This window comes from Cryptomeria japonica, chromosome 11 (genome assembly GCF_030272615.1).
Source record: "Cryptomeria japonica chromosome 11, Sugi_1.0, whole genome shotgun sequence".
NCBI lineage: Eukaryota > Viridiplantae > Streptophyta > Pinopsida > Cupressales > Cupressaceae > Cryptomeria > Cryptomeria japonica.
The window spans coordinates 236,783,109-236,807,590 of NC_081415.1; the positions used below are offsets into that span (position 1 = coordinate 236,783,109).

At 33.4% G+C, this 24,482-nt stretch overlaps 2 protein-coding genes across 2 annotated transcripts; both read right to left on the reverse strand.

The window, feature by feature from the left end:
- Nucleotides 1–12,064: 12,064 nt before the first annotated feature.
- Nucleotides 12,065–13,358, reverse strand: LOC131064000 (protein EXORDIUM-like 2). Its single transcript, XM_057998007.2, has one exon. The coding sequence runs from the start codon at nucleotides 13,160–13,162 to the stop codon at nucleotides 12,149–12,151; it is 1,014 nt and encodes a 337-aa protein (XP_057853990.2). The 5' UTR covers nucleotides 13,163–13,358; the 3' UTR covers nucleotides 12,065–12,148.
- A 3,689-nt stretch (nucleotides 13,359–17,047) lies between these two features.
- LOC131064001 (protein EXORDIUM-like 2) lies at nucleotides 17,048–18,312 on the reverse strand. Its single transcript, XM_057998008.2, has one exon. It carries the CDS (start codon nucleotides 18,142–18,144, stop codon nucleotides 17,131–17,133), a length of 1,014 nt encoding a protein of 337 aa, XP_057853991.2. The 5' UTR covers nucleotides 18,145–18,312; the 3' UTR covers nucleotides 17,048–17,130.
- Between the last annotated feature and the right edge of the window lie 6,170 nt (nucleotides 18,313–24,482).

Consider the following 24,482-nt stretch of genomic DNA (forward strand, 5'->3'; position numbering starts at 1 on the left):
TCTTCGATAGGTGAATGTTTGCATGAACATGTTTCATCTGAGTTTGGACAAAAAATGGTTGATGTTAGGAGATTTAAAAATATAGAATACCCTCTAAAGGATGGAAAGATGGGGAAACGTTTAGAATTGATTACAGAACAGAATAGTGTGAATGCATTTATTAGTGAGTTTAAAACTCATATTGTTCCAAAATATGTGAAACATTCCCAACATGCCCGATGGCTTGATGGATAGTTTCGCATATGCAAGAACACATTTCCAGTTGGAACAATAGTATCAGTTGTGGATTTTGCAGAAAATTATACTCTAAAACCACAAGAGGAAACTCAATCACAATACTACAACTCAGTGCAAGTGGCCATATTTGTGCACATTATATATAGACATGACCATGACAGTACAGAAGATAACAGAAAATTTTTGAGGGAGTATCATTTCTATGTTAGCGATAATCGATTACACTCTTCAGAGTTTGTCCAACATTGCTTCGAGGTATTTTATGATAATCTTAAGGAAAGAGAAATTGACATGAAACAACATATGATATGGTCAGATAACTGCACTGGACAATTCAAAAATGCAAGAATGTTTTATTGGCTATGCAAAGTTCACAAGATAACCAATGTCCAACATTTATGGAGTTTTTTTGAAGCGGGACATGGTAAGGGGGAACACGATGGAGCCAATGCCTGTATAAAAAGAGCTCTTGCTAGAGAACAATTGAAATTCGAGGATGCAGTGAAATTCAGAGATGCTCATGCAGTTGTAGATTGGTACAATTCAAAGTTGTCAAAAGGATCAACTGAAAACTCTGCAATTCGACGTTTCTTCTGGTTGATAGAGGAAGATAGTATTCCTATTCGACATGATTGTAATACCATCATTGGATCAGCTAAATGGCATTCGTTTAAGAGTTCTAATTCAAACACATGGACTATATTCACAAGGCAACTTGCTTGCTTTTGTCAATTTTGTGTTTCTGGAGATTGGGAATTTTGTGAGAATAAAGAATGGGTTGAAGAATGGCAACAAAGATCATTGACACCCATAGATGCAAATGATCCGCATGAAAGAACTGATGAAGATATGGATCAAATGTTTGCATCAAATGACTATGATCGCATTTCAGATCTTATACAACAAGGTAAAATTATTTTTGAAATTTGTTTTGATTTATTAAATAGTACATAAATTTATGAAATCTTACAGTGTATATTTTTGTTTTTATTTCTCATTAAATATTAAAATAAAATTGTTTTGTGCACAGGACATGTCTATGTTGTTGTTGCACCAGAGGACAATGAAGAGGGGACAGAGTATTGGTTGGCTCGATGTGTAGAGCCAAAACATAAGCTAACTACTCCTTGAGTAGATGATGATGGTTATGACTATCCAACAGGATCTGTGGTTGTTGTTGGCACTTGGCTACGCAAATATCTAACAAGAAAGAATGGATTGCCCGCATTTGAAGATTATGAATTAGAGAAGAAGATTATACATTACTCGCATTTGGTAGTGGCAACTAATATAAAATTGGATAGATATCGTGGCAGGCCTGCTAATAAACAATTATGGACTCTTTCTATGGAAGAGAACGAGACAATTATAGATGCTTTGCAAAAGAGAGAGGATGCAAATGGTATAACGGAATGAATATAGTAAAATTTTGTTTCAGGTCTACCACAAGTAGAAGGCATCAATGAAAACAAAGTTATTTAAATAGACTGTTTATTTTATTTTAGATATGTCTTCTTGATTACATTTTGTGTACAATATACATAAATGAGAGACTATTGGTCAAATTTATGAATGAGATAATTATGTTTTAATCAAGTTCTATTCATTATATTTGTTAAATGATACTTTTTAATTTAGAATATGTTCTAATTATAAGATATGTTTCGATACTTAGTTCATGATGTATGCACATTTAGTTTATCTAATCACAAGAACTATTTAAATGAAATTCCAAAAATAAAATTACAAGTCCACATAATGCCTATAAAGTTGTTTAAGCACAACTTCCATAAATAAAATTTCAAGTCCACATAAAATATAAAGTATGCACAAAATTTCAAGTCCACATAATTTCAAGTCAATATATATGATCTAATGTGCACATAATTTCAAGTCCACATAATATCTAATGGGCACAATACACATAAAGTATGCACATAATATATATGATCTAATCCTATTATGAAACTATCCATATATATAAAGTATGTGTGTGCACATGTAAACAAATATGTAAAGCCCGTAAAATAGTACATATCAGAGCCAAATAAACAGTAAAATTTCAAGTCCACATAATCCATATAATATCTAATCCATATATATGTCTAGATGGTAACATGATGTTCACTCCACATAATATCTAATGTGCACAAAATATATAAAGTATGCACAAAATATATATGATCTAATCCTATTATGCAACTATCCATATATATAAAGTATGTGCACGTGTAAACAAATGTGTAAAGTCCATAAAAAAGTACATATCAAAGCCAACTAAATAGTAAAATCTAAGTGCTATCATCAATAACATCTCGTGGTCTCTTGTCCCCGGGACGTGGTCCAGATCCACCTGTCTCATGCTGTATAATAAAAATAATAATATTAAAATATTACTTGAAATTAACTATTAAAAGAATCATTTATCAAATATAGTAGAATTCATAAATTAAGTTACAAACTTACCATATGCTCATCAAATCCTCTAGCAGTATCTCTCTTGTCCCCGAGACATGGTCCAGATCCACCTGTCTCATGCTGTACAATAAAAAAATAATAGTAAAATATTACTTGAAATTAACTATTAAAAGAATCATTTATCAAATATAGTAGAATTCATAAATTAAGTTACAAACTTACCATATGCTCATCAGATCCTCTAGCAGTATCTCTCTTGTCCCCGGGACGTGGTCCAGATCCACCTGTCTCATGCTGTACAATAAAAAAATAATATTAAAATATTACTTGAAATTAACTATTAAAAGAATCATTTATCAAATATAGTAGAATTCATAAATTAAGTTACAAACTTACCATATGCTCATCAGATCCTCTAGCAGTATCTCCTCTAGCAGTATCTTGTGCAGTATCAACACCAAATGTAGTGCTAGCTAACTCCTGTACAAGGTCAAATTCAAAGTGTCCAATTAAATCTTAAATTAAGAGTCAAAATAAGATCAAATTAAGTATTACATATTAATATCTCAAAGGATGTCGATGTGCATTCAAATTGGCTCTGATCAAAATTATGAGGATAACCTATCCTAATGGTAGTGTCCACCTGCATACATGCATTTAATGAAATCATATTTAGTGAACATATATATGTGTACTAAATAATTTCAAGTTAAGTTACAATATTGTAAGAGTTCATATTTAATTTAAGAATTATAAGATACATACCATAGATGGTGTCACAATAGTCAGACCCTCTTCTCGATGTGATGTAGAGGGTCCCTCATGACTTGAATCCTGGAGAAAGAAGCATTCAATGTATCAACATGAAAATTTATATAGTATACGATGATAACATATTAACTTAAAAAGATCTAGTACAATGTCTAGATAGAAATTTATACTATACCCCATAAGGTGTGTCGAGTTGTGTTCCAGTAGATGCAATATTGACTCTAATATTAGGTGTAGTCCTTATCTACATAAACAAAATTTATTTAATGAAGTATTAGATTGTATAAAAAAAGAGATGCACTTAGTTTATACCTATATTTAATGAAGTATAAAAAAATTGACATGTACATGTATATATATCTATACCTGGTCAAGATGAACATCTGAGCAAAGAAAATCCATATAAGATGTCATCATACTATCATCTGCTGCATCATGCTCATCTGGAACTGAAGTAGATCCTGCAGCAGTAGTAGGACCTACACACGTCTCATGACAACTCGAACACATATGTGGCATCCATCGAGGAGCAGATGCCATGTGAGCAGCTTGCTCACTCAGGTTACTTGTGAGGGAAGTCAAAGCATCTAATGTCGAAATGAATGATGTATTTTGGACATCTGCAGGAATCGATGGAGCAACAAGTGGAACTATGGGTGGATCCGGTAGGGGATTATTACTTCGTGCCCCTAATCTATGCTGTGGCATTCCACGACCAACACTCTGGAATGACTTAATATCAAAATAATTTGGTTTTTGGTTCATTACAAACTCACAGTATAATTTCTTCAAAAAATAAAAAGGGACCTCATAATTACGATGTGGTGGATAATCAAAAACCATCGTAATTTCTGGATGCACACACCACCTAATTGAAATTCTTTTCTGGTTAGGTTGCATTGGTTCTCTTGTTTTTGGGTTGGTAAAATATGGACATAAATGAGCTTTGGTTATTTTCAAATTAGTGATTTGCCTATAAGTTAAACCATCGGCATAAAAATCATGCAACTCTTGTCGTCGTCTATGAAATTGATCTAATTGAGAATCAACAGATCTAACTGACTCAACAAAAGTTTGCATTGATTTTGCAAAGTCTACAAGATGGGGTGGCGTGACTTGCTCATTTTGGATAGCAGCAATGTTTTGTTCAATCACTTGTAGGTTTTCATTAATTCGTTCTCTTAAAAGAATTTCATCCAATCTAGGGGGTTGTGGTGGTGGTGGTGGTGGTGGAGGTGGAGGTGGAGGTGGAGGAGGAGGGGGTTGTGGTGGGGGATTTTCACCTAATAGTTCATCTATGTCAAAGACATCTGTGATAACAAAGAACTCTTGCATATATAAAGATATACATGAATTATATACAACTCTATGTCAAAGAAGAATCTATTTTACTAAATTAAAAAAAAACATTTATAAATAGTAACATTTCTATGTTGTTGAATGAGATACACATGAAATATATAATATAATATTGAACTTAAAAAAATATACATGTACATACTATTGAATCTTGAAATATAAAATTTGCGCACAAAACTTAATAAAAACTTTCAATGAAACATCATAAATCTATTATATATTCAATTTAATAAATTCATTTCTTGTAAAATGCATCAACTATTAAAATCAATATAAAATATTTCATACATAAGATCAATAAAGAAGTGAGAAATAAGATGATCCTCCTTCTAGTGTAAGAATATATAGCATGGAAACAATATTACTAAGACAACATAATATTTTGTTAACTTTAACTTAAAGTTATTTTGAAAAATGCACGTGTGTGTTTGGATGCTCCATATTTCTAGTGTTTTATGTACATGATAATTTATTAGAATTCAATTACATAGTTTTGAGATAATTGCCATCAATTCATATTACATTGATTAGTCTTCAGACAATCTTAAAAAAAAACTAATCTCCCATGACTATAAATGACATACTTAAAACATATTATATTCTAAGTGGTTGTCATGTAAAGACAAAACATCAAAACTTTTGAAGAGTTAAGCATATTTCACCATTAAATTTCTCCCATAATCAAATCTACACAAGATTATAATTTACAAAACCTTCAAAAAATATTATTTTCTATAAATCATTTATTATAAAACTCCGCAAGCATTTGTTTTCATATATAATCTTTCTATAAAATTTAAGATATCAATTCATACACAAATTCTCTTACAAAGTTGAATAAGAAATGAAACTCTTACATAAAAATCAACACAACATGCCAACAATTAAAAACAAAATTAACCTTGCAATATTTACTTTTAAAATAATCAATTTCAACAATTTTTTACACATGCATTTATAATTATCAACTAGAATATTATTTTGACTAACATTCCAAATAAAATTCCTAACATACTATATGATCCTCATTCCTAAATTCCACTATCATACTTGCAAGCACTTAATTATTAAGTCAATGAACAAACTACAACTCAATGAAGCTAAAAAAGTGATGCAAGCCTATTTTTAAATATCCCAATTCCTTTCGCTGACCTAATACTTTTAGTGGCAACCATTTTAAAATTTCGTATTAATCAAAGAGAATATTTTAGGGAAAAAATGCAGTGTTGGCACTTTATGAAAATAAAGGTTTTTAAGACTCTAGAGACTTGTTCATCACAATATTTTATTGTTTAATATGCAAAATTTTGAAAGATTTTGATATGTACAGACAAATTAAATTTTTCATATAATTAGAGGTGAAATCAATTTTGAATTCTACCTCAATGATTGAGGGGATCTTACAATTTTGACTTTAAATATAGCTTCATTTATACTCTTTCATAAATAAACTAAATCAGAAGCTATAAAGAATTGCTAAATTCTAGCAATATATGTGTATGCAAGCAAGCATAAAAAATCAATAAAGGACTTAAACTATGAATTTCAAACCATTATGCTATGCATAAGTACCACCTTTAGATCGAGTTAAAGGATAATGTATAAAAGATGAAAGACAATAGTATCTCAGAAAGAAAACTCTTGTTGTAGCTAAAGGTTGATGGCTTCAAGATGGATTTGTGACCAAGATAGGATGTAAGGTGCTTAAACTGGCAACATAACATTGCATTACAAGAGTTCTTGAAAATAGCTCATATAATGATTTATTTATAGTCATGAAGGATAGAGGATTAAAGACTAAGATTGTTTTGAGAGATCAATGGAGTAGATTGATTGAAAGGATTGTGTGCACTAGAAGCTTCCAAGTGGCAACTTATGTTTGGTGCACATGAGGAGTTCATGATCCAAGAAATTTTTGAGGAAAAGGTCTTCTTAGGGGCGTATACACCAAGATGTTGTAAAAAAAGGTAGCCAAATGACCAAAAAAAGATAAACACGAGTGCGTTATTGGGAAATTCATTTAACGCATTTGAGGTCTTTTTTGTAGTGATTTTTTCTTACACTATCCTAGGCTTGTTTACACTATCATAGGTTCATTAGGACTATCCTAGGTTCATTAGGATTGTCCCAAGTTCATTATGGCTTTCTTAGGCTCATTAGGACTTTCTTAGGTTCATTAAGACTGCCCTACATTCATTAGGATCATTTGAGGCTCATTGGGACTATCATATGTTCATTGTGATTGTCCTAGGTTCATTAATTTAATTCGTGTATTCATTAGGACTATCTCATGTTCTCAAATAGCTTCAACTAATATCTTAAATTAACTATTTAAAAAAAAAATAGCTCCTTAACAATTTAATATTATATACAATCGAATATGATTTCAACTTCAAACCTTGTGCACCTTTTAAAACCAAAAGATGTTGTTAAAACCATTCTTCTAATATTAGCTTAATCATAACATAATCTAATAAATCTTCCTCAAAATATCTACCAACTTCAATTCATATATCAAATCTTTTATAATATAAATTGCATTCTAGATATACCAATATACTTCTAAAGATATTCAAAATACTTCTTGGGAATTATATTTTTCAAATCTTTCGGATGTATATATAATTAGCACCCCATTTAGAAAACTCATTATCAATCAACATTATAAATCAAGAATATTTTTTATTTTGTATTAATGAATTATATATTTGGCATATTAGCTTCCTTTATGAACCTATGTAAACCAAACTCCAATTTTAGTAACTTATCTAGCTTTGCTCTAAAATTGTGTCCATAATTGATCCTTTTATACCATCACATGACATAATAGGACCTTTATGCCATGACATGGCATAAACCTAAGCCTAAACTTTCATATCTAAAATTTGAAGAGTAATGTTAATTACTTTTAAGGTTATACTAATTTAGTGGTAACTTTTGTATTGCCTAATGAGGATTAAGAACAATCTAGGTACATATGTTCGGTTTTATTTCAATTTCATTTTCGAACGTTTTTGTTTTTGTTTCCATTTCATTTTCGATTTTTTGTTTGTGTCGATTTCGTTTTGTTAATTATCTAGGTTTGGTTTTGGTTTCTAAATTTGTTGATTACGGTTTAGGGTTAACTGTTCAAAAATATTTTAGATCAAAATCAAGAATTTATAAATATAAAAAATAATTTATTTATATGCTACTATAAAAAAAAACTAAAATAATAAAAAAAAAACTAAATAATACACAAAAAAACAAGAAAAATATACAAGAAAATTATGAAATGTGAAAATAGATGACTGAATGTACCTGGGATAGTGGTGGAGGCTTGAAGTAGAAACCACAGCACGGGGGCCCGTTTTTGATCTCTTCTTGTCAACTCACTGTCACGGTGAAAATGAAAAATTGTCCAAAAAAATGGTAAAAATAGAATTTCAAAACGGGGGCCCATTTTTTAAAAACGAGCCCCCGTTTTGTTTATAAACGGGGACCCATTTTGTTTATAAACGGGGGCCCGTTTTGTGACAAAATGGGGGCCCGTTTTATTTAGCTTCGGCACCCCGTGACCTTTCGGCTCGGGAGGTTGAACCATTAACGGGCCCCCGGTTTGTGGAGTGCGTTTTCCAATGTGCAGACTTCCGCAAATTTGTGACTCATTAGCTTGCACATACCCTTTATCTCCTCTTGGAGAAATAGTCATATAACATGAAGAACACCACTGAAGCATGAAGCTACAAACACTATCGAATTGAAGAACCTCCACTAAAATAGAAGATGATCAGGTAGAGAAGACTATAATTTGCATGAGTGCCCTTAAATAACACTATTCGAATCAGATGGAAAACAAAGGCAAACAACTGAACTCGAAGATACATATGGCAAAAACACCAAATTCTGAAGAGTTGATCAATCGAAGATGGAAGGTTGCCTCCAAAAATAGGAATGAAAGAGTGTCCATATGGTAAATGATCTATCTCACCGAAATGCATAGGTAACCAGCCACTGCACCCGCCTAGTACATAGGAACAAATACTGAATACATAGCTCACTCGAATGAACCAAGGAAGCATTAGAACCAACAACCAACAGGAGAACCCCCCCCCCATAATGTTGACAAGGGAGAGGTGACAGGTACCCTGAAACTGAATGCCAAGAAAAACTGCATGACGAAGAACCAGGAACATCAAAAGTGCAACAAAAAGTATAAACATAAATAAAGGCTAGTGTCGTGGAAGGAACACTCACTTGACACACATCATGAGACTAATGTCATGGAACGAACACTCACGTGACAAAGGTAGATGGTCAACAAAGGCAAACATCAAAACCCCCATGACACTTTATAATGGAGTGCGAGTACAATAAGGCACAAGATGTGCAAGATCCCAAGCATGCAAGGCATAGTGGCACTTTATCTCTATGTGTTTGCAAAAAGGAAAATGCTTACAAAATGATGTATACAATACTCAAAGAAGACAAAAGGCTGGAAATACATAAATAATAGCCAAAGATGAGTTATCCCACACAAAGAAAAGGATCTCAAGAGCTGAAACATCCAAGATATTCACCAGAGTGCATAAATGCAAAAGATTGAATAAAATGTACCTAGAGTAGAATCTAGAAAGAAGACCCATACCAATGGAAAGCGCACAAAACCATCTTTCCAACGATATCTCGTGTGCCAAAAACGGAGTCTGGATGCTCAAGATATGCCTTCTGGAGTGCAAAAAAGAACTTATGGCTTTGACATCAAAACAACAAAAAAGAAGATTAAACCTCCAAATCTGAAGAGAACTCAGAAAGAGCTTTCCCACGCCTATTTGTTTGCCAAAATCCGACTCTGTTTGCCCAAGTTATGGCAAAAAAATGACCCCCTATCAAAAAAGACTTTCAAGAGGAGCCAGGAGTGGTGACTAGGCGGAGGTGGCAGGTGGGCCAAGCGGTGGTGTTGGTTGGGCAGAGGTGTGGCGATCACTGCTGGTGGACAGCTAGCTGCGGTTGCGGAGACCGCTAGCGGTCTGCATTCCGCAACGACTGCAGCAAGGCGCAGACCGTTGGAGCAGCTACTAGTCACGGTGACTAAGAAATTGATGGCGACAGCTGCTTAGCGGTGGCTATGATCATCGCTACGCTTTAATAACCACCCAGTCTGGGCAAAGCCCAAAAAAGGCAAAAACCCAAAAAAAATCCAAAGACCAAAGTTGTCCAAATTGGACAAATTTTATATGAAAATGGAGGTTTTGGGGTGTTCTAAGCTCAACGGTAAGGTTGGTTTGAGCCCAAAATGCCCATAAACAAAGAAGCACCCCAGATTCAAATAAAAAATTCTCAAAAACTTGAAACCCTAGCCTCCAAAAATCTTCTAAAAAATCAAGAACAAGTAGCAGCAAATGGAGGCTCATACCATGAAGAAGTTGAGAAATACAACTTCAGAGATCCCAAGAACACCTAGAAGCAAAATACATGTCACAAGAGAAGAATGGAGACAAAAAAACAATAATAGCTTTGAAGAAAAAGATTATCATTTAGAGAGGGAATGAATAAAGAAATACAATACAATCCTTATAAAAGGAGATTATGCAACCCTAAAGAAACCCTAAAGGGATATTATTAAATACCTACAATATCATTAAATGCCTAAGTTTAGCTTAAGTGTAGAGGATAATAGACTAATAATTAAATAAATAATTATTATCTAATACATGATAACTCTAACACTTTCTTAATCAATATATTTAAATTGAAAAGGATTTACAATGGTTTGGTATGTCTCATTCTTCTTATAATTTATTAATTCCTCGTGTGTGTCTTCATTGTTTACTTTACTCCTTGCTAGAGAGAATGCTTGCATAGTTATTCTAATATTTTCACCTACAATGGCCACTCATTGCGAGGTCTTATTAATCCATGTATATTTTTTAATGATACAAAATTTTAGATACCCACATTGATTATACATGTAGAACTCTATCATGATATCTTCTTATGTCCATTTCGATCATTTTAGGATGATGTACATGCAGTTGATTATCACTCTATTAAATATTTTTCAATGCTCCTTTGAATGCATCACATTAGAGTTCCAAATATTAATAATCATGGACATTTCCAAATTGAGGAAGTTATGCATTACACACCCATTGATGTTTCTAATAGTGTTCTCAATTCTTGTAACAATGAGTTAGAATTATTTAATCCTCTTTAATGTATTTTTATTTTGCTTATATTGGAATAGATTAAATTTTCTCCAATGACTCTCTTTAAAATAGTTTTAACTTTCTAATAGATTCAAATTTTAAGAAATCAAAAGAACTACCAAATTTAATTAAACACTCCTAACAATGATGTATATATATATATATAGACACAAAATCACCTTTAATTGTGTATGATGACATGAATGGTCACGAACATTCCTTTTGTAACATGGGCTCATTTTCTTTGTATTATATTTATTTGTGTGTGGTTTCCTATGAATTTGGGATGGAGAACAGTAATAAATATACCAACACAATTCCATTCATGTTTACCAAACAAATTTAGGATTTTTTTTGTTGTATTTAATAGTACCTAATGACCTTTTTTTTTGTTGATCCATAATTTATGTCCATTGAAATTTTCTTTCCTTGCATAATTGGCTTGACCTTATGCTTATTGTTTGTTTGTCGTGATTCCTTTCTTTCACTTTTTACTTCTTTTTTTTTTGTCTCTTTTTCACTTATGGCACATTCCACATCATTTTACGACTTTGTCAACTGTGGGATCTTATGGACATTTTTTGTCCAAGTTATTCTTACTCTCCCTTTAGTATATAATAAGTAAAAATATTACAATTATTAATCACTCCTTTACATTCTTACATCCCATATGATATATTTTTTTTTGTAGGTATGTACATGAACACTAAGCTTGTAGTCCTTCAATATTTATATCTTATACCGCTTCTTTGTATAATACTTCATTACATGAGCAAATTAAAGATGACATGTTTATATTATTGTATTTAGATAATGTTATCTTTTTCACAACTGCTTAGCTTAAACTTGTAACATGGTTACATTTGTCGTGAGATCATCTTAGCATCACATTCTTCTTCAAGGAATGGACAATGGTGGAGAATTTTTCTATATGGAGTTTGAGATTCAGTAAGGAAAATTTTCAAGTGGAAATTTTTAAAAATATAAAATATATTTTAAAAAACAATCCATTTAAGCGATTACAAATAATAATAAATAATAACAAACACAGCAATTATCATCTGCTATAGTCCTGCTTTCGCAAATGACTGTGTATGAAAAATTGTTTATTGATTTAAATAATAAATGAATAAAAGAATCGTATACAACAATTTTCGAAAACTGTTACGACTGATTCAGACCAAGGTCTTGCAGGATCGTGAGGTGGGATCCCACATTGCCAGTAGAAGGAACGTGCGGCCGTTGACGCCATGAGCGTTGTAACTGGCACCTGTCGTCTCGTCCACAAATAGTTTCCCAGCATAACCGGGATAAGCTCCGCTTCCATACATGCCCGGACACGCTGAGACCGCTTCCAACGGAGCAGCGGCATCGCCCTGAAAGTATCCTGACTTAAACGGATTCGTCACTGCTCCTACAATCGTCGCCGCAATGTTGATGATCATACCGTCAATGCCCACATCGCCATTGGGAGGCAGCAGAGGAGGGCTCTGCGGGCCGTAAATTGGCTGATGAAATGGCCACGCGCACTGCCCCGTGCACTGCCTTGCTGAGTTCCCTACCCACGCATACGCGTAGTCAATGCCTGCTTTGCTGCTGCCATGGAATCCGCAAGAGCTACTGCAGAAGTTCTCCACCATAACATCCTCAGATGTGAGCACCAAATACAACTCCACCTCGCCATTGCTTTTCTTCTTCTGGGGTGGAGGCAGAGCTCTGGACTGGATAGCACTCTTCACCAGGACGGCAATGCCACTCCTTTTCAAGGACTTTCCGAGAGAATAAGCTTCGTCCAGCTTCTGCTTCCCCAGCCTTCGGGTTAAAGGCTGAGCTTGGTTTAAATGGGAAGGCCCAGAGCCTCTGTAAGCGTCTGTTGTTTTCCACCAGCTGAACACAGAGGGAGAACTCTGCCTGCCGCTTTCCGTTCCCAATGACTGCACAAAATCGGCGACAATGGCACGCTGCGCTGAAGTGAAATTGCCGTACCAGATGAGATGAAGATTGAGAGTGGGTGTTGTGGTAAGAAGAGGGCCATTGTGGTATTTCAGAACAAGAGGCTCTTCTTCTACCAGAGCAGAGAGCTTTCTCCACTGAAAAAGGGGCCGAGCAGCGGCATCCACTGTGGACAATGCCGCCATACATACTATCATTAGATGCATCACAATCCTCTGATACCTTAGAACAGCCATTTTAAGTGGGATTTTTCAGCAGGGGAACACAGATTTGAAAGATTTGAACTGTAGTGACGAAAGAGTATGGTTTATGGATAAGCAAGAGAAGAATGGGTTTAAATAGGCAGAGGGGGCTAAGTGAAAGGTGGATGAAAGGGATTGAGAACAAGGCTTACACCGCTGGCAGTCACATGTGCCGATAACAAATGAGCAATTTGCAGTGGGGCTTACTGGGAAATTGTACCGTTGAAGCGGCGGGCTTCCCCAAAAGACAGCTCTCTTCTGCCTGGCTGGATGCTACGCATTGCGCGTGATTGAAATAATTATTGATCAGTATGGAGTAAAAGATCGAGGGTAAATGGAACCGTTGTGCTTTGCTGGCGAATAATAGAGTGTCGTGTCAAAGAGGCAATTTTGTGAGCTTCGGTCTGAAAGGATAGAATTAGTTGACCTAAAATTCTAGAAAAACAACTGTTGCAGCAAAATTCAAAGCAGGGGCACGCCGCACGTTTGAGACAGCACTTCTTACGCTGCAAGAAAGCATAAATGAGGAAATTACGAACAGATGCGTTGTCTCTGTCTTCACATTCATTTTGAACCACTTTTGTTTGTTGTAATTTATAATAGACTTTGCACAAGTAGGTTTATTTTTTAAATTAGTTAAATAGTTATTATTAATTTTTTTTTAATTAGAGACAAGAATTTAGAATTAAATATGCTCGAGTTGGAATGGAATTCAAATCGATGATCTTTTAGGAAGTTTCAAAGCTTCATTTAGGTGCAATGAGTATTAAGTGAACATTCATATTAATAAGAGTTACGTTCTTTGAATTATTACTCAAAATTGAATCAATGAGATTGACTCACAAACTATACAATTGATTTTGATGTAACATTTAAATTATTAAGACGTTGTATGATTCTATATATTTAAAATTTTATTTTATGTCAAGAAACTTTAATTCCAAGATTGAGCACTTAAATTGCGATAGAAATCAACATTTAATTGTCACATTCTCAACCTAGAGAATTACTTTTGAAAAATATAGTTTGTATTTGTAAATGGTGTGACACGATTGGGGTTTTTTTATTTGTAGAAATAATTTTAGGATGCTTAATCAAAAAGTCATCTAAGATTTTGAGGTTTTTTTGTTGTGGAAATAATTTTAATTTTTTTAGAGAGGAAAGATGCATTTTACTCTCTTTCCTTCACTTATTTTTTATTTTGACATAAATTCATTGTCATAACATTTGGTTTAATGTGTTATGTATATAAGTTGACATGAAACTTATCAACTTATTAGCCAGCCTTAGTCATGAATGGTTTGAACTAACTCCTATTACAACTATTCCTATATCCTAGACTCAACCACAACACTCTCTCCAATAATTTGACTATTACCCATCAACTTGCATGCTAAAACACTTTGAATTGATCACCAAGGGTCTTATATGTAAGGATAACACTTAGATCATTAGTTCATTTAATTGTCACATTATCAACCTAGAGAATTACTTTTCAAAAATCTAGTTTGTATTTGTAAATGGTGTGACATGGTCGGGGTTTTATTTATTTGTAGAAATTATTTTAAGATGTTCAATCAAAAAGTCATCTAAGATTTTGAGGATTTTTAGCTGTGGAAATAATTTTAAAATTTTGAGAGAGGAAAGATGTATTTTACTCTCTTTCCTTCACTTATTTTTTAGTTTTACATAAATTCATTGTCACAACACTTAGTTTAATGTGTTAGGTATATAAGTTGACATGAAACCTATCAACTTATTAGCCTTTCTTAGTCATGAATGGTTTTCTATTCCTATATCTTGGACTCAACCACAACCGCAGATGCAACAATTGAGTAACAACACCCTCAAGATCTTGTCTCCTAATTTAGATTTATTTTCTTGCATTCCTAAGCACACTATGTTTAATAATTTGACTATTATCTATCAACTTGCATGCTAAAACACTTTGAATTGATCACTAAGGACCTTATATCTAAGGACAAGGCTCAAATCATTAGTTCATATCAGATCTTAACATTTTAATCTTGTTCGAAAGCATCAAACCTTGCAACAAAATTTGCATTATGGATACTACAAATTTGACTTATCATTTGAACATGTGTGCATCTTTTGTGTTATGTTTTTTCAACCTTGTTTATGTGCAATGGGGGTTAAGTAGCAATTCGGTAATTTTTATGTGATGATGCTCCAATGTCTCATAATAGACTGCTTTGTGTTCTTTTTATAATACACATATTATTAGAAATTCAATGATTAGTGGATTTAGTAAAAATAAAGATACACATTTATGTATGTCAAATAATTTTCTTTTGTATTACAATCACATACATGATATGCTTTCTTAATCAATATGTTTAAATTGAAAACGATTTACAATGGTTTGGTATGTCTCATTCTTCTTATAATTTATTAACTCCTTTTGTGTGTGTCTTCATTGTTTACTTTACTCGTTGCTGGAGAGAATGCTTGCATAGTTATTCTAATGTTTTCACCTACAATGGCCACTCATTACAAGGTCTTATCAATCCATGTATATTGTTTAATGATACAAAATTTTAGATGCCCACATTGATTATACATGTAGAACTCTATCATGATATCTTCTTGTTTCCATTTCAATCATTTTAGGATGATGTACATACAGTTGATTATCACTCTATTAATATTATTAAATATTAATAATCATGGGCATTTCCAAATTGAGGAAGTTATGCATTACACACCCATTGATGTTTCTAAAAGTGTTCTCAATTCTTATAACAATGAATTAGAATTATTTAATCCTCTTTAATGTATTTTTTATTTTGCTTATATTGGAATAGATTAAAGTTTCTCCAATGACTCTTTAAAATAGTTTTAACTTTCTAATAGATTCAACTTTTAAGAAATCAAAAGAAGTACCAAATTTAATAAAACACTCCTAACAATGATATAGATATTTAATTGTGTATGACGACACGAGTGGTCACAAACATTCCTTTTGTAGCATGTTCTCTTTTTTTTTGTATTATATTTACTTGTGTGTAGTTTCCTATGAATTTGGGATGGAGAAAAGTAATAAATATACCAACACAATTACATTCATGTTTACCCAAAAAAATTGTATTTTTTTTTTTATATTTAATATTACCCAATGACCTTTTTTTGTTGATCCATAATTTATGTCCTTTGAAATTTTATTTCCTTACATAATTGGCTTGACCTTTTGCTTATTGTTTGTTTGTCCTAATTCCTTTCTTTCACCTTCACAATTTTTTTTTTCTTTTTCTTTTTTTCCTCTTTTTCACTTATGATACATTCCACATCATTTTACTCAACTTCCTCAATGTGAGATCCTATGAGCATTTTTGTCCAAGTTATTCTTACTCTCCCTTTAGTGAATAATAAGTAAAAATATTACATTTATTAATCACTCCTTTACATTCTTACATCCCATATGATATTTTTTTTATGTAAGTGTGTACATGAAATCTTTTGTGTATGACACTACGCTTGTGGTCCTTCAATAGTTATTTCTTATACCACTTTTTTGTATAATACTTACATTACATGAGCAAATTAAAGATGACATGTTTTATATTATTGCATTTAGATAATGTTATCTTTTTCACAACTACTTAGCTCACGCTTGTCGCATGGTTACATTTGTCGTGAGATCTTCTTACCATCACATTCTTCTTCAAGGAATGGACAATGGTGGAGAATTTTTCTATATGGAGTTTGCGATTCATTATAAGTAAATTTTTTAAGTGGAAATTTTAAAAAATATAAAATATATTTTAAAACACAATCCATTTAAAGCGATTACAAAGAATAATAAATAATAACAAACACAGCAATTATCATCTACTACAGGTCCTGCTTTCGCAAATGACTCTATGAAAAATTGTTTATTGATTTAAATAATAAATGAATAAAAGAATCGTATACAACAATTTTCAAAACCTGTTACGACTGAATCAGACCAAGGTCTTGCAGGATCGTGAGGTGGGATCCCACATTGCCGGTAGAAGGAACGTGCGGCCGTTGACACCATGAGCGTTGTAACTGGCACCTGTCGTCTCGTCCACCAACAGTTTCCCAGCATAACCAGGATAAGCTCCGCTTCCATACATGCCCGGACACGCTGAGACCGCTTCCAACGGAGCAGCGGCATCGCCCTGAAAGTATCCTGACTTAAACGGATTCGTCACTGCTCCCGCAATCGTCGCCGCAATGTTGATGATCACACCGTCAATGCCCACATCGCCATTGGGAGGCAGCAGAGGAGGGCTCTGCGGGCCGTAAATTGGCTGATGAAATGGCCATGCGCACTGCCCCGGGCACTGCGTTGCCGAGTTCCCCACCCACGCGTAAGCGTATTCAATGCCCGATTTGCTGCTATCATGGAATCCGCACGAGCTACTGCAGAAGTTCTCCACCATAACATCCTCAGATGTCAGCACCAAATACAACTCTACCTCACCATTGCTTTTCTTCTTCTGGGGTGGAGGCAGAGCTCTGGACTGGATAGCACTCTTCACCAGGACAGCAATGTCACTTCTTTTCAGTGACTTTCCGAGAGAATAAGCTCCGTCCAGCTTCTGCTTCCCCAGCCGTCGGGTTAAAGGTTGAGCTTGGTTTATTTGGGAAGGAGCAGAACCTCTGTAGGCCTCTGTTGTCTTCCACCAGGTGAAAACAGAGGGAGAACCCTGCTCGCCTCTTTCCATTCCCAATGACTGCACAAAATCGGCGACAATGGCACGCTGCGCTGAAGTGAAATTGCCGTACCAGATGAGATGAAGATTGAGAGTGGGTGTTGTGGTAAGAAGAGGGCCATTGTGGTATTTAAGCACAAGAGGCTCTTCTTGTACCAGAGTAGAAAGCTTTCTCCAGTGAAAAAGGGGCCGAGCGGCGGCATCCACTGTGGACAATGCCGCCATACATACTAGCATGAAATGCATCACGATCCTCTGATACCTTAGAACAGCCATTTTAAGTGGGATTTTTCAGCAGAGGAACACAGCTTTGAAAGATTTGAACTGTAGTGAAGAAAGAGTATGGTTTATCGAAAAGCAACAGAAGAATGGGTTTAAATAGGCAGACACGGCTAAGTGAAAGCGCGATGAAAGGGATTGACAACAGGGCTTACACCGCTGGCAGTCACAGGTGCCGATAACAAATGAGCAATTTGCAATGGGCTTACTGGGAAATTGTACAGTTGAAGCGGCGGTCTTCCCCAAAAGACGGCTCTCTTCTGCCTGGCTAGATGCTACGCATTGCGCGTGATTGAAATAATTATTCATTGGTAAGAAGCAAAAGGTCGAGAGTAAATGTTAACAGTTGTGCTTTGCTGGCGGAGAATTGAGTGTCGTGTCAAAGAGGCAATTTTGTGAGCTTCGGTCTGAAATGATAGAATTAGTTGACCTAAAATCCATTTAAAAACAACCGTTGCAGCAAAATTCAAAGCAGGGGCACGCCGCACGTTTGAGACAGCACTTCTTACGCTGCAAGAAAGCATAAATGAGGAAATTACGAACAGATGCGTTGTATCATCTCTTCACATTCATTTGGAACCACTTTTGTTTGATATAATTTATGATTATAATTTATGATGGATTTTGTACAAGTGTCTATTCCGGTTCCAAAAAGTGGTACGGTGCGATTAATACGTGATGTTAGTCGTAAATGTCAACTGTAGATTTTTATCCAACGACGGAGAATGCATAACACGTCTTGTCAGTCTGATAGATTCGTCTTTTTTTGAGCCAAAATAGACACAGCCTTGCAGAAGTAAGCTTTTTTCTAAATTAATAATAAATAGTTATTATTAATTATTATTTTTATTAGAGAAAGAAAACTAATTTTTAAATATATTCGAGTTGGAATGGAATTCAAATAGATGATCTTTTAGGAAGTCAAAAAGTTTCATTTAGATACAATGAGTATTAAGTGAACTATTCATATTCAAAAGAGTTAGATTCTTGTGAACCACTACTCAAAATCGAATCAATGAGCTTGACTTACAAACTAGACAATTGAATTTTGATAAATATTTAAACAATTTAGACGTTGCATGATTCTATATATTAAAATTTTATATAAATGCCAAGAAACTTAATTACAAGATTGAGCACTTACATTGAGATAGAACTCAACATTTAATTGTCACATATCAACCTAGAGAATTACTTTTCTAAAATATAGTTGTTGTTTTTGTAAATTGGATGATATGGTTGGGCTTTTTCCTTTTTTAAGAATAATTTTAAGATGTTCAATTAAAAAGTTGTCTAAGATTTTGAGGATTTTTAGTTGTGGAAATAATTTTAAAATTTTGAGAGAGGAAAGATGTATTTTATTCTCTTTCCTTAACTTAATTTTTATTTTGACATAAATTCATTGTCATAACACTTGGTTTATTGTGTTATGTATATAAGTTGACTTGAAACTTATGAACTTATTAGCCTTTTTTAGTCATGAATGGTTTGAACCAATTCCTATTACAACTACTCCAATATCTTGGACTCGACCACAACCACAGATGTAACCATCGAGTAACAACACCCTCATGATCTTGTCTCTTGATTGAGATTTATTTTCTCACATTACTAAGCATACCATGTGAAATAATTTGACTATTGCCCATCAACTTACATGCTAAAACACCTTGAGTTGATCACCAAGGATCTTATATGTAAGGACAAGGCTTAGATTATTAGTTCATATTAGATCTTTGCATTTTAATCTTGTTAGAAAGCATCAAATCTTGCAACAACATTTGCATTATGGATACTACAGATTTGACTTATCATTTGAACATGTGTGCATCTTTTGTGTTGTGTGTTTTTCAACCTTGTTTATGTGCAATGGGGGTTAAGTAGTAAACAAGCAATTTTTATGTGACGATGCTCCAATGTCTCATAATAGACTAGTTCGTGTTCTTTTTATAATACATATATTATTATAAATTCAATGATTATTGGATTTAGTAAAACTAAAGATGCACATTTGTGTATGTCAAATAAATTTCTTTTGTATTACAATCACATACATGGTAGCACTTTCCTAATCAATATATTTAAATTGAAAAGGATTTACAATGGTTTGGTATGTCTCATACTTCTTAGAATTTTTTGATTCCTCGTGTGTGTGTCTTCATTGTTTACTTCACTCCTTGCTTGAGAGAATGCTTGCATAGTTATTCTAATATTTTCACCTACAATGACCACTCATTACAATGTCTTATTAATCCATATATATTTTTTAATGACAAAATTTTTTAGATGCCCACATTTATTATACTATGGAACACTATCTACCTTTTCATAATGTGTCAGCTTTTAACAACCATAGTGTACATGATTATCACACAATTCTCTATACATATCCCGTTATCCAATATACACAAATTGATAGTTAAAAATAAATGAAGAACTCTATCGTTATATCTTCTTTAATTTGGATGATTTCAAGATGATGTACATGTAGTTGATGATCAATGCATTAAATATTTTTCAATGCTCCTTAGAATGCATTACACACCCATTGATGTTTTTAGAGGTGTTCTCAATTCCTGTACAACAATGAGCTAGAATTATTTAATCCTCTTTTATGTATTTTTTTTTTTGCTTATATTGAAATAGATTCAAGTTTCTCCAATGACTCTCTTTACAATAGTTTTAACTTTCTAATAGATTGGTCTATTAATGGGCTTGTCCAAGTTGATCTAGATCCCAAGGTGAAGTTTGGTGATGAATATATGATGCCTGAAATAAATTGGGTGAAAGTCAACATTGACAAGGTGTTGAAAGGGAACCTGGGACCTCTAAGAGTAGGATTTGTAGCAAGAGATTGGGATGACAATGTTCTTGCCTCTAGAGAAAAAAGGCTAAAGAAGGGCATGAATAATGAAGCCAAAATCTAAGTGACATTACTAGCAATCTGGATGACCAAAAGAATGTCGATGGCAAATTTGTATTTAGAAGAAGATTCTCAAATTATTATTAATGCAATAATAAGGGGTGAATGTCCTACTTGGAATTTAAATAAAATTATCAAAATGATCATAAATCTTTTAATTTCCTTTAAATAAATTAAATCTTATGTAATGAGAAATGGTAATAAGGTGGTGGACAGATTGTCAAAGTGGGCGGTGTCATTAATGGAGGACCAAACAAAATTTTATTGGGAAGATTTACGAGGGATCCCAATCACTGATCTATGACGGGGGGTGAACTCACAAAGTTGGTTCCCACTTTTTGGTACGTCCTTATTTTTGCTGAAATCATAAATTTTTTTAAAAAAATAATGATTTAAGCTTTAAGAGGTCACATTTTAAGTAATTAATTAAAGAGAGTTCAATCAAAGGCTCTTAGATCAAAATTTCTTGGATAGAACCTCTCTACTTCTAAATCATACTTGCAATGGAGTCTCCTTTGCATCTATCAAATGCTGATAAAAAACCAATTTTACCTTAGCCTTTGGGAGGTCAAATTAATTCATTTAAAAGTTTTTTTTTAAAGTATTTAGTCCTTATTATAAGATTTCCAAATAGTATAACAATTAATATATTTAATTTCATTAATATATTTTTATTTTATTTCTTATGAATGTAGGTTTTTCACCGAACATGAACTTCTTTGTTCAATGCATTGGGAAAAATAGTAAACTAATTCAAAAAAAATCTAAAAAATATCTATGCACTAGGTATTGATGTTTTCTTTCTAGCAAAAAAAAGAAAATTGAATTTTGATATATATAGAACAAGTTATGTGTTCAAACGTACACCTATATCTAAATTATAATTAGTCAAACTTCAAAACTTAATAAAATGAAAAATATTCAACATATCATTATCAAACCAACAGCATGCCCTGGGTATTGATGTTACAAACCAAAATTCAAAAGAATTAAGTTTTGATCATTTATAGAAAAAAAATTATGCGTTTCGGGATACACATCACTCTTAAAAAATGTTGTTTGCTGTAAAAAACTACTTTTTGAGGGAGATGTAAAAATCAATAAAATTTTATTCAAACAAATTTGAAAAAAATATACTTAGAATCTACAAACAAGATGTTAAAAATCACTAGTTTATATCATCTTCAAATTCTTAACGGTTTAAAAGTTACAGGTGTCGGAAAGTGAAGGTTTTTTTCAAAATATTCATATAAGTGTCAAAGTTGGTCAAAAAGTGGGAACCAATATTGTGAGTTCACCCCGGGTCGTACATTGCCAAAAATAGATACAATCATGGGAAGGTGTGTAGGTTTAATGCGATGGGATGTGGGTCTATTTCATTGTCGACATTAAGGTTTCATTTGATACAATATGAGTTGGTAGCGACGTAGGTTGGCAGGAAACAGACTTGTGGTGAAGCAAGGCAAAATGGAAGAAAACTTCACCCTAGTCACTCCCAAACAATAACTTTCCTTCTTGGGCTGAATTTTAGAGAAGATACTCCATAGTGTTTTTTAATTTTGATGACCCTCTATTCATGCAAATTCTAGACATGCTATTTAGAGAAGAATTCATGAGAATGGAGCATAGCTATCAAACAAATATTGATATTATCTCAATATTGGTGGTGTGGGGGATGGAGTTGGGAAGTAAGGAAGACATCTAATGGGTCATCAAGGAGTGTGTGGAAAAAGATCGGATGATGGATTGATGCCAATTCTGGGGTGGGAATGACTTGGGGAAGGCCTTCTAGTTGTAGAAGGAGATTGGATGAAAATTGACGACCAACCATCACAGCTCCAACCTTTAATTGTTTGAGTTCGGCGAGCAATGTGGATTAGAGGAAGGGATAAGCATACATTAGGTGGGAGGCCTTGAAGGACTATCTTTATGAATGGGGCTTGGACCGTGAGGAGGTTGGTGCAAAGAGGGGCAAGAAGGGTAAAGCTTGTGCAGAACAAGAGCATGAGGATGATGGGGTGACGAAGGAGCTAAAGGGTAAAGCTCGAGCAACACTCAATTTTGAAGAATATTGGGTCAATGAACCCCTCATGCACGAAATAGGTTTTTTGAAGAATAGTTTTATGTGAATTTTGTAAGAATGGGATGTTTGTGGTCTATTTTTTGTGGATAAGTATAATTTTTGTATGAAAGGTGAATACAGTAATGGCTCTTTAGCATATATTATGTATATATGTATAGGGGTCAAGAGTATCAGATGGTGTTTTGTTAAAAAATAGTATGATGATATATGCTAGTAGGGTGGTTAGAGTTTTTGTAGTTGGTGTTGTCTTAGACTTTAATGTCAATGTAAATTTAAATTTAAGCATTGATAAAATTACTATATTGTCAATAAAAAAAGATTTCTAATAGATTTAACTATCAAGAAACCAAAAGAGTATATATATATATAACTTATTTTAATTTTTCGTGTTTTCTTCCTTATGTTCACAACTATTATGTGAATGACACAAAATCACCTTTAATGGTCCATGATGGCATAAGTGGTCATGAACATTCCTTTTGTAACATTGGCTCTTTTTCTTTGTATTGTATTTTCTCATGTGTGGTTTCCTATGGATTTGAGATGGTGAAAAGTAATAAATATCCCCAACACAGTTTCATTCATGGTTACCAAAAATATTTAGCTCTTTTTTATTATTTAGATTACTTAATGACCTTTTTTATTGATCCATAATTTATGTCCTTTGAAATTTTCTTTTCTTATATGATTTGCTTGACCTTTGGCTTATTGATTGTTTGTTTGGATTCCTTCCTTTCACCTTCACACTTATTTTTGTATTTTTTTTACTTATGGCACATTCCACATCATTTTACTTGGCTTCCTCAATTGTGGGATCCTATGGACATTTCTTTATCTGAAAAATTGTTACTCTCCCAAGTTAGTAAATAAAAATAAACACATTACATTATTAATCGATCCTTTACATTCTAACATCTCATACAATATTTTTTATGTATGTGTGTACATGAAATATTTTGTGTATGGCACTACTCTTGGGGTCCTTCCATGCTTATATTATATTCCACTTTCTTATATCATGTACTTACATTACATGAGAGAATTAGAGATGACATGTTTATATTTTTTTTTAATGTCACAGCCGAAGCAATATTTTTAGCTTTTTCCTTGGAGCTAAGAACTAGTTGAGTAGACTCGAACCCAAGACCTCCCATGTAGGAGGTTCACAGCTAACCACTGCATTGTGGGGTCATCCCCCGAGATGACATGTTTATATTATTGCATTTAGCTAATGATATATTTTTCACAACTCACACTTGCATAGCTATATTTGTTATGAGATCATCTTACAATCACATTCTTCTTCAAGGAGTGGATAATGGTGGAAAA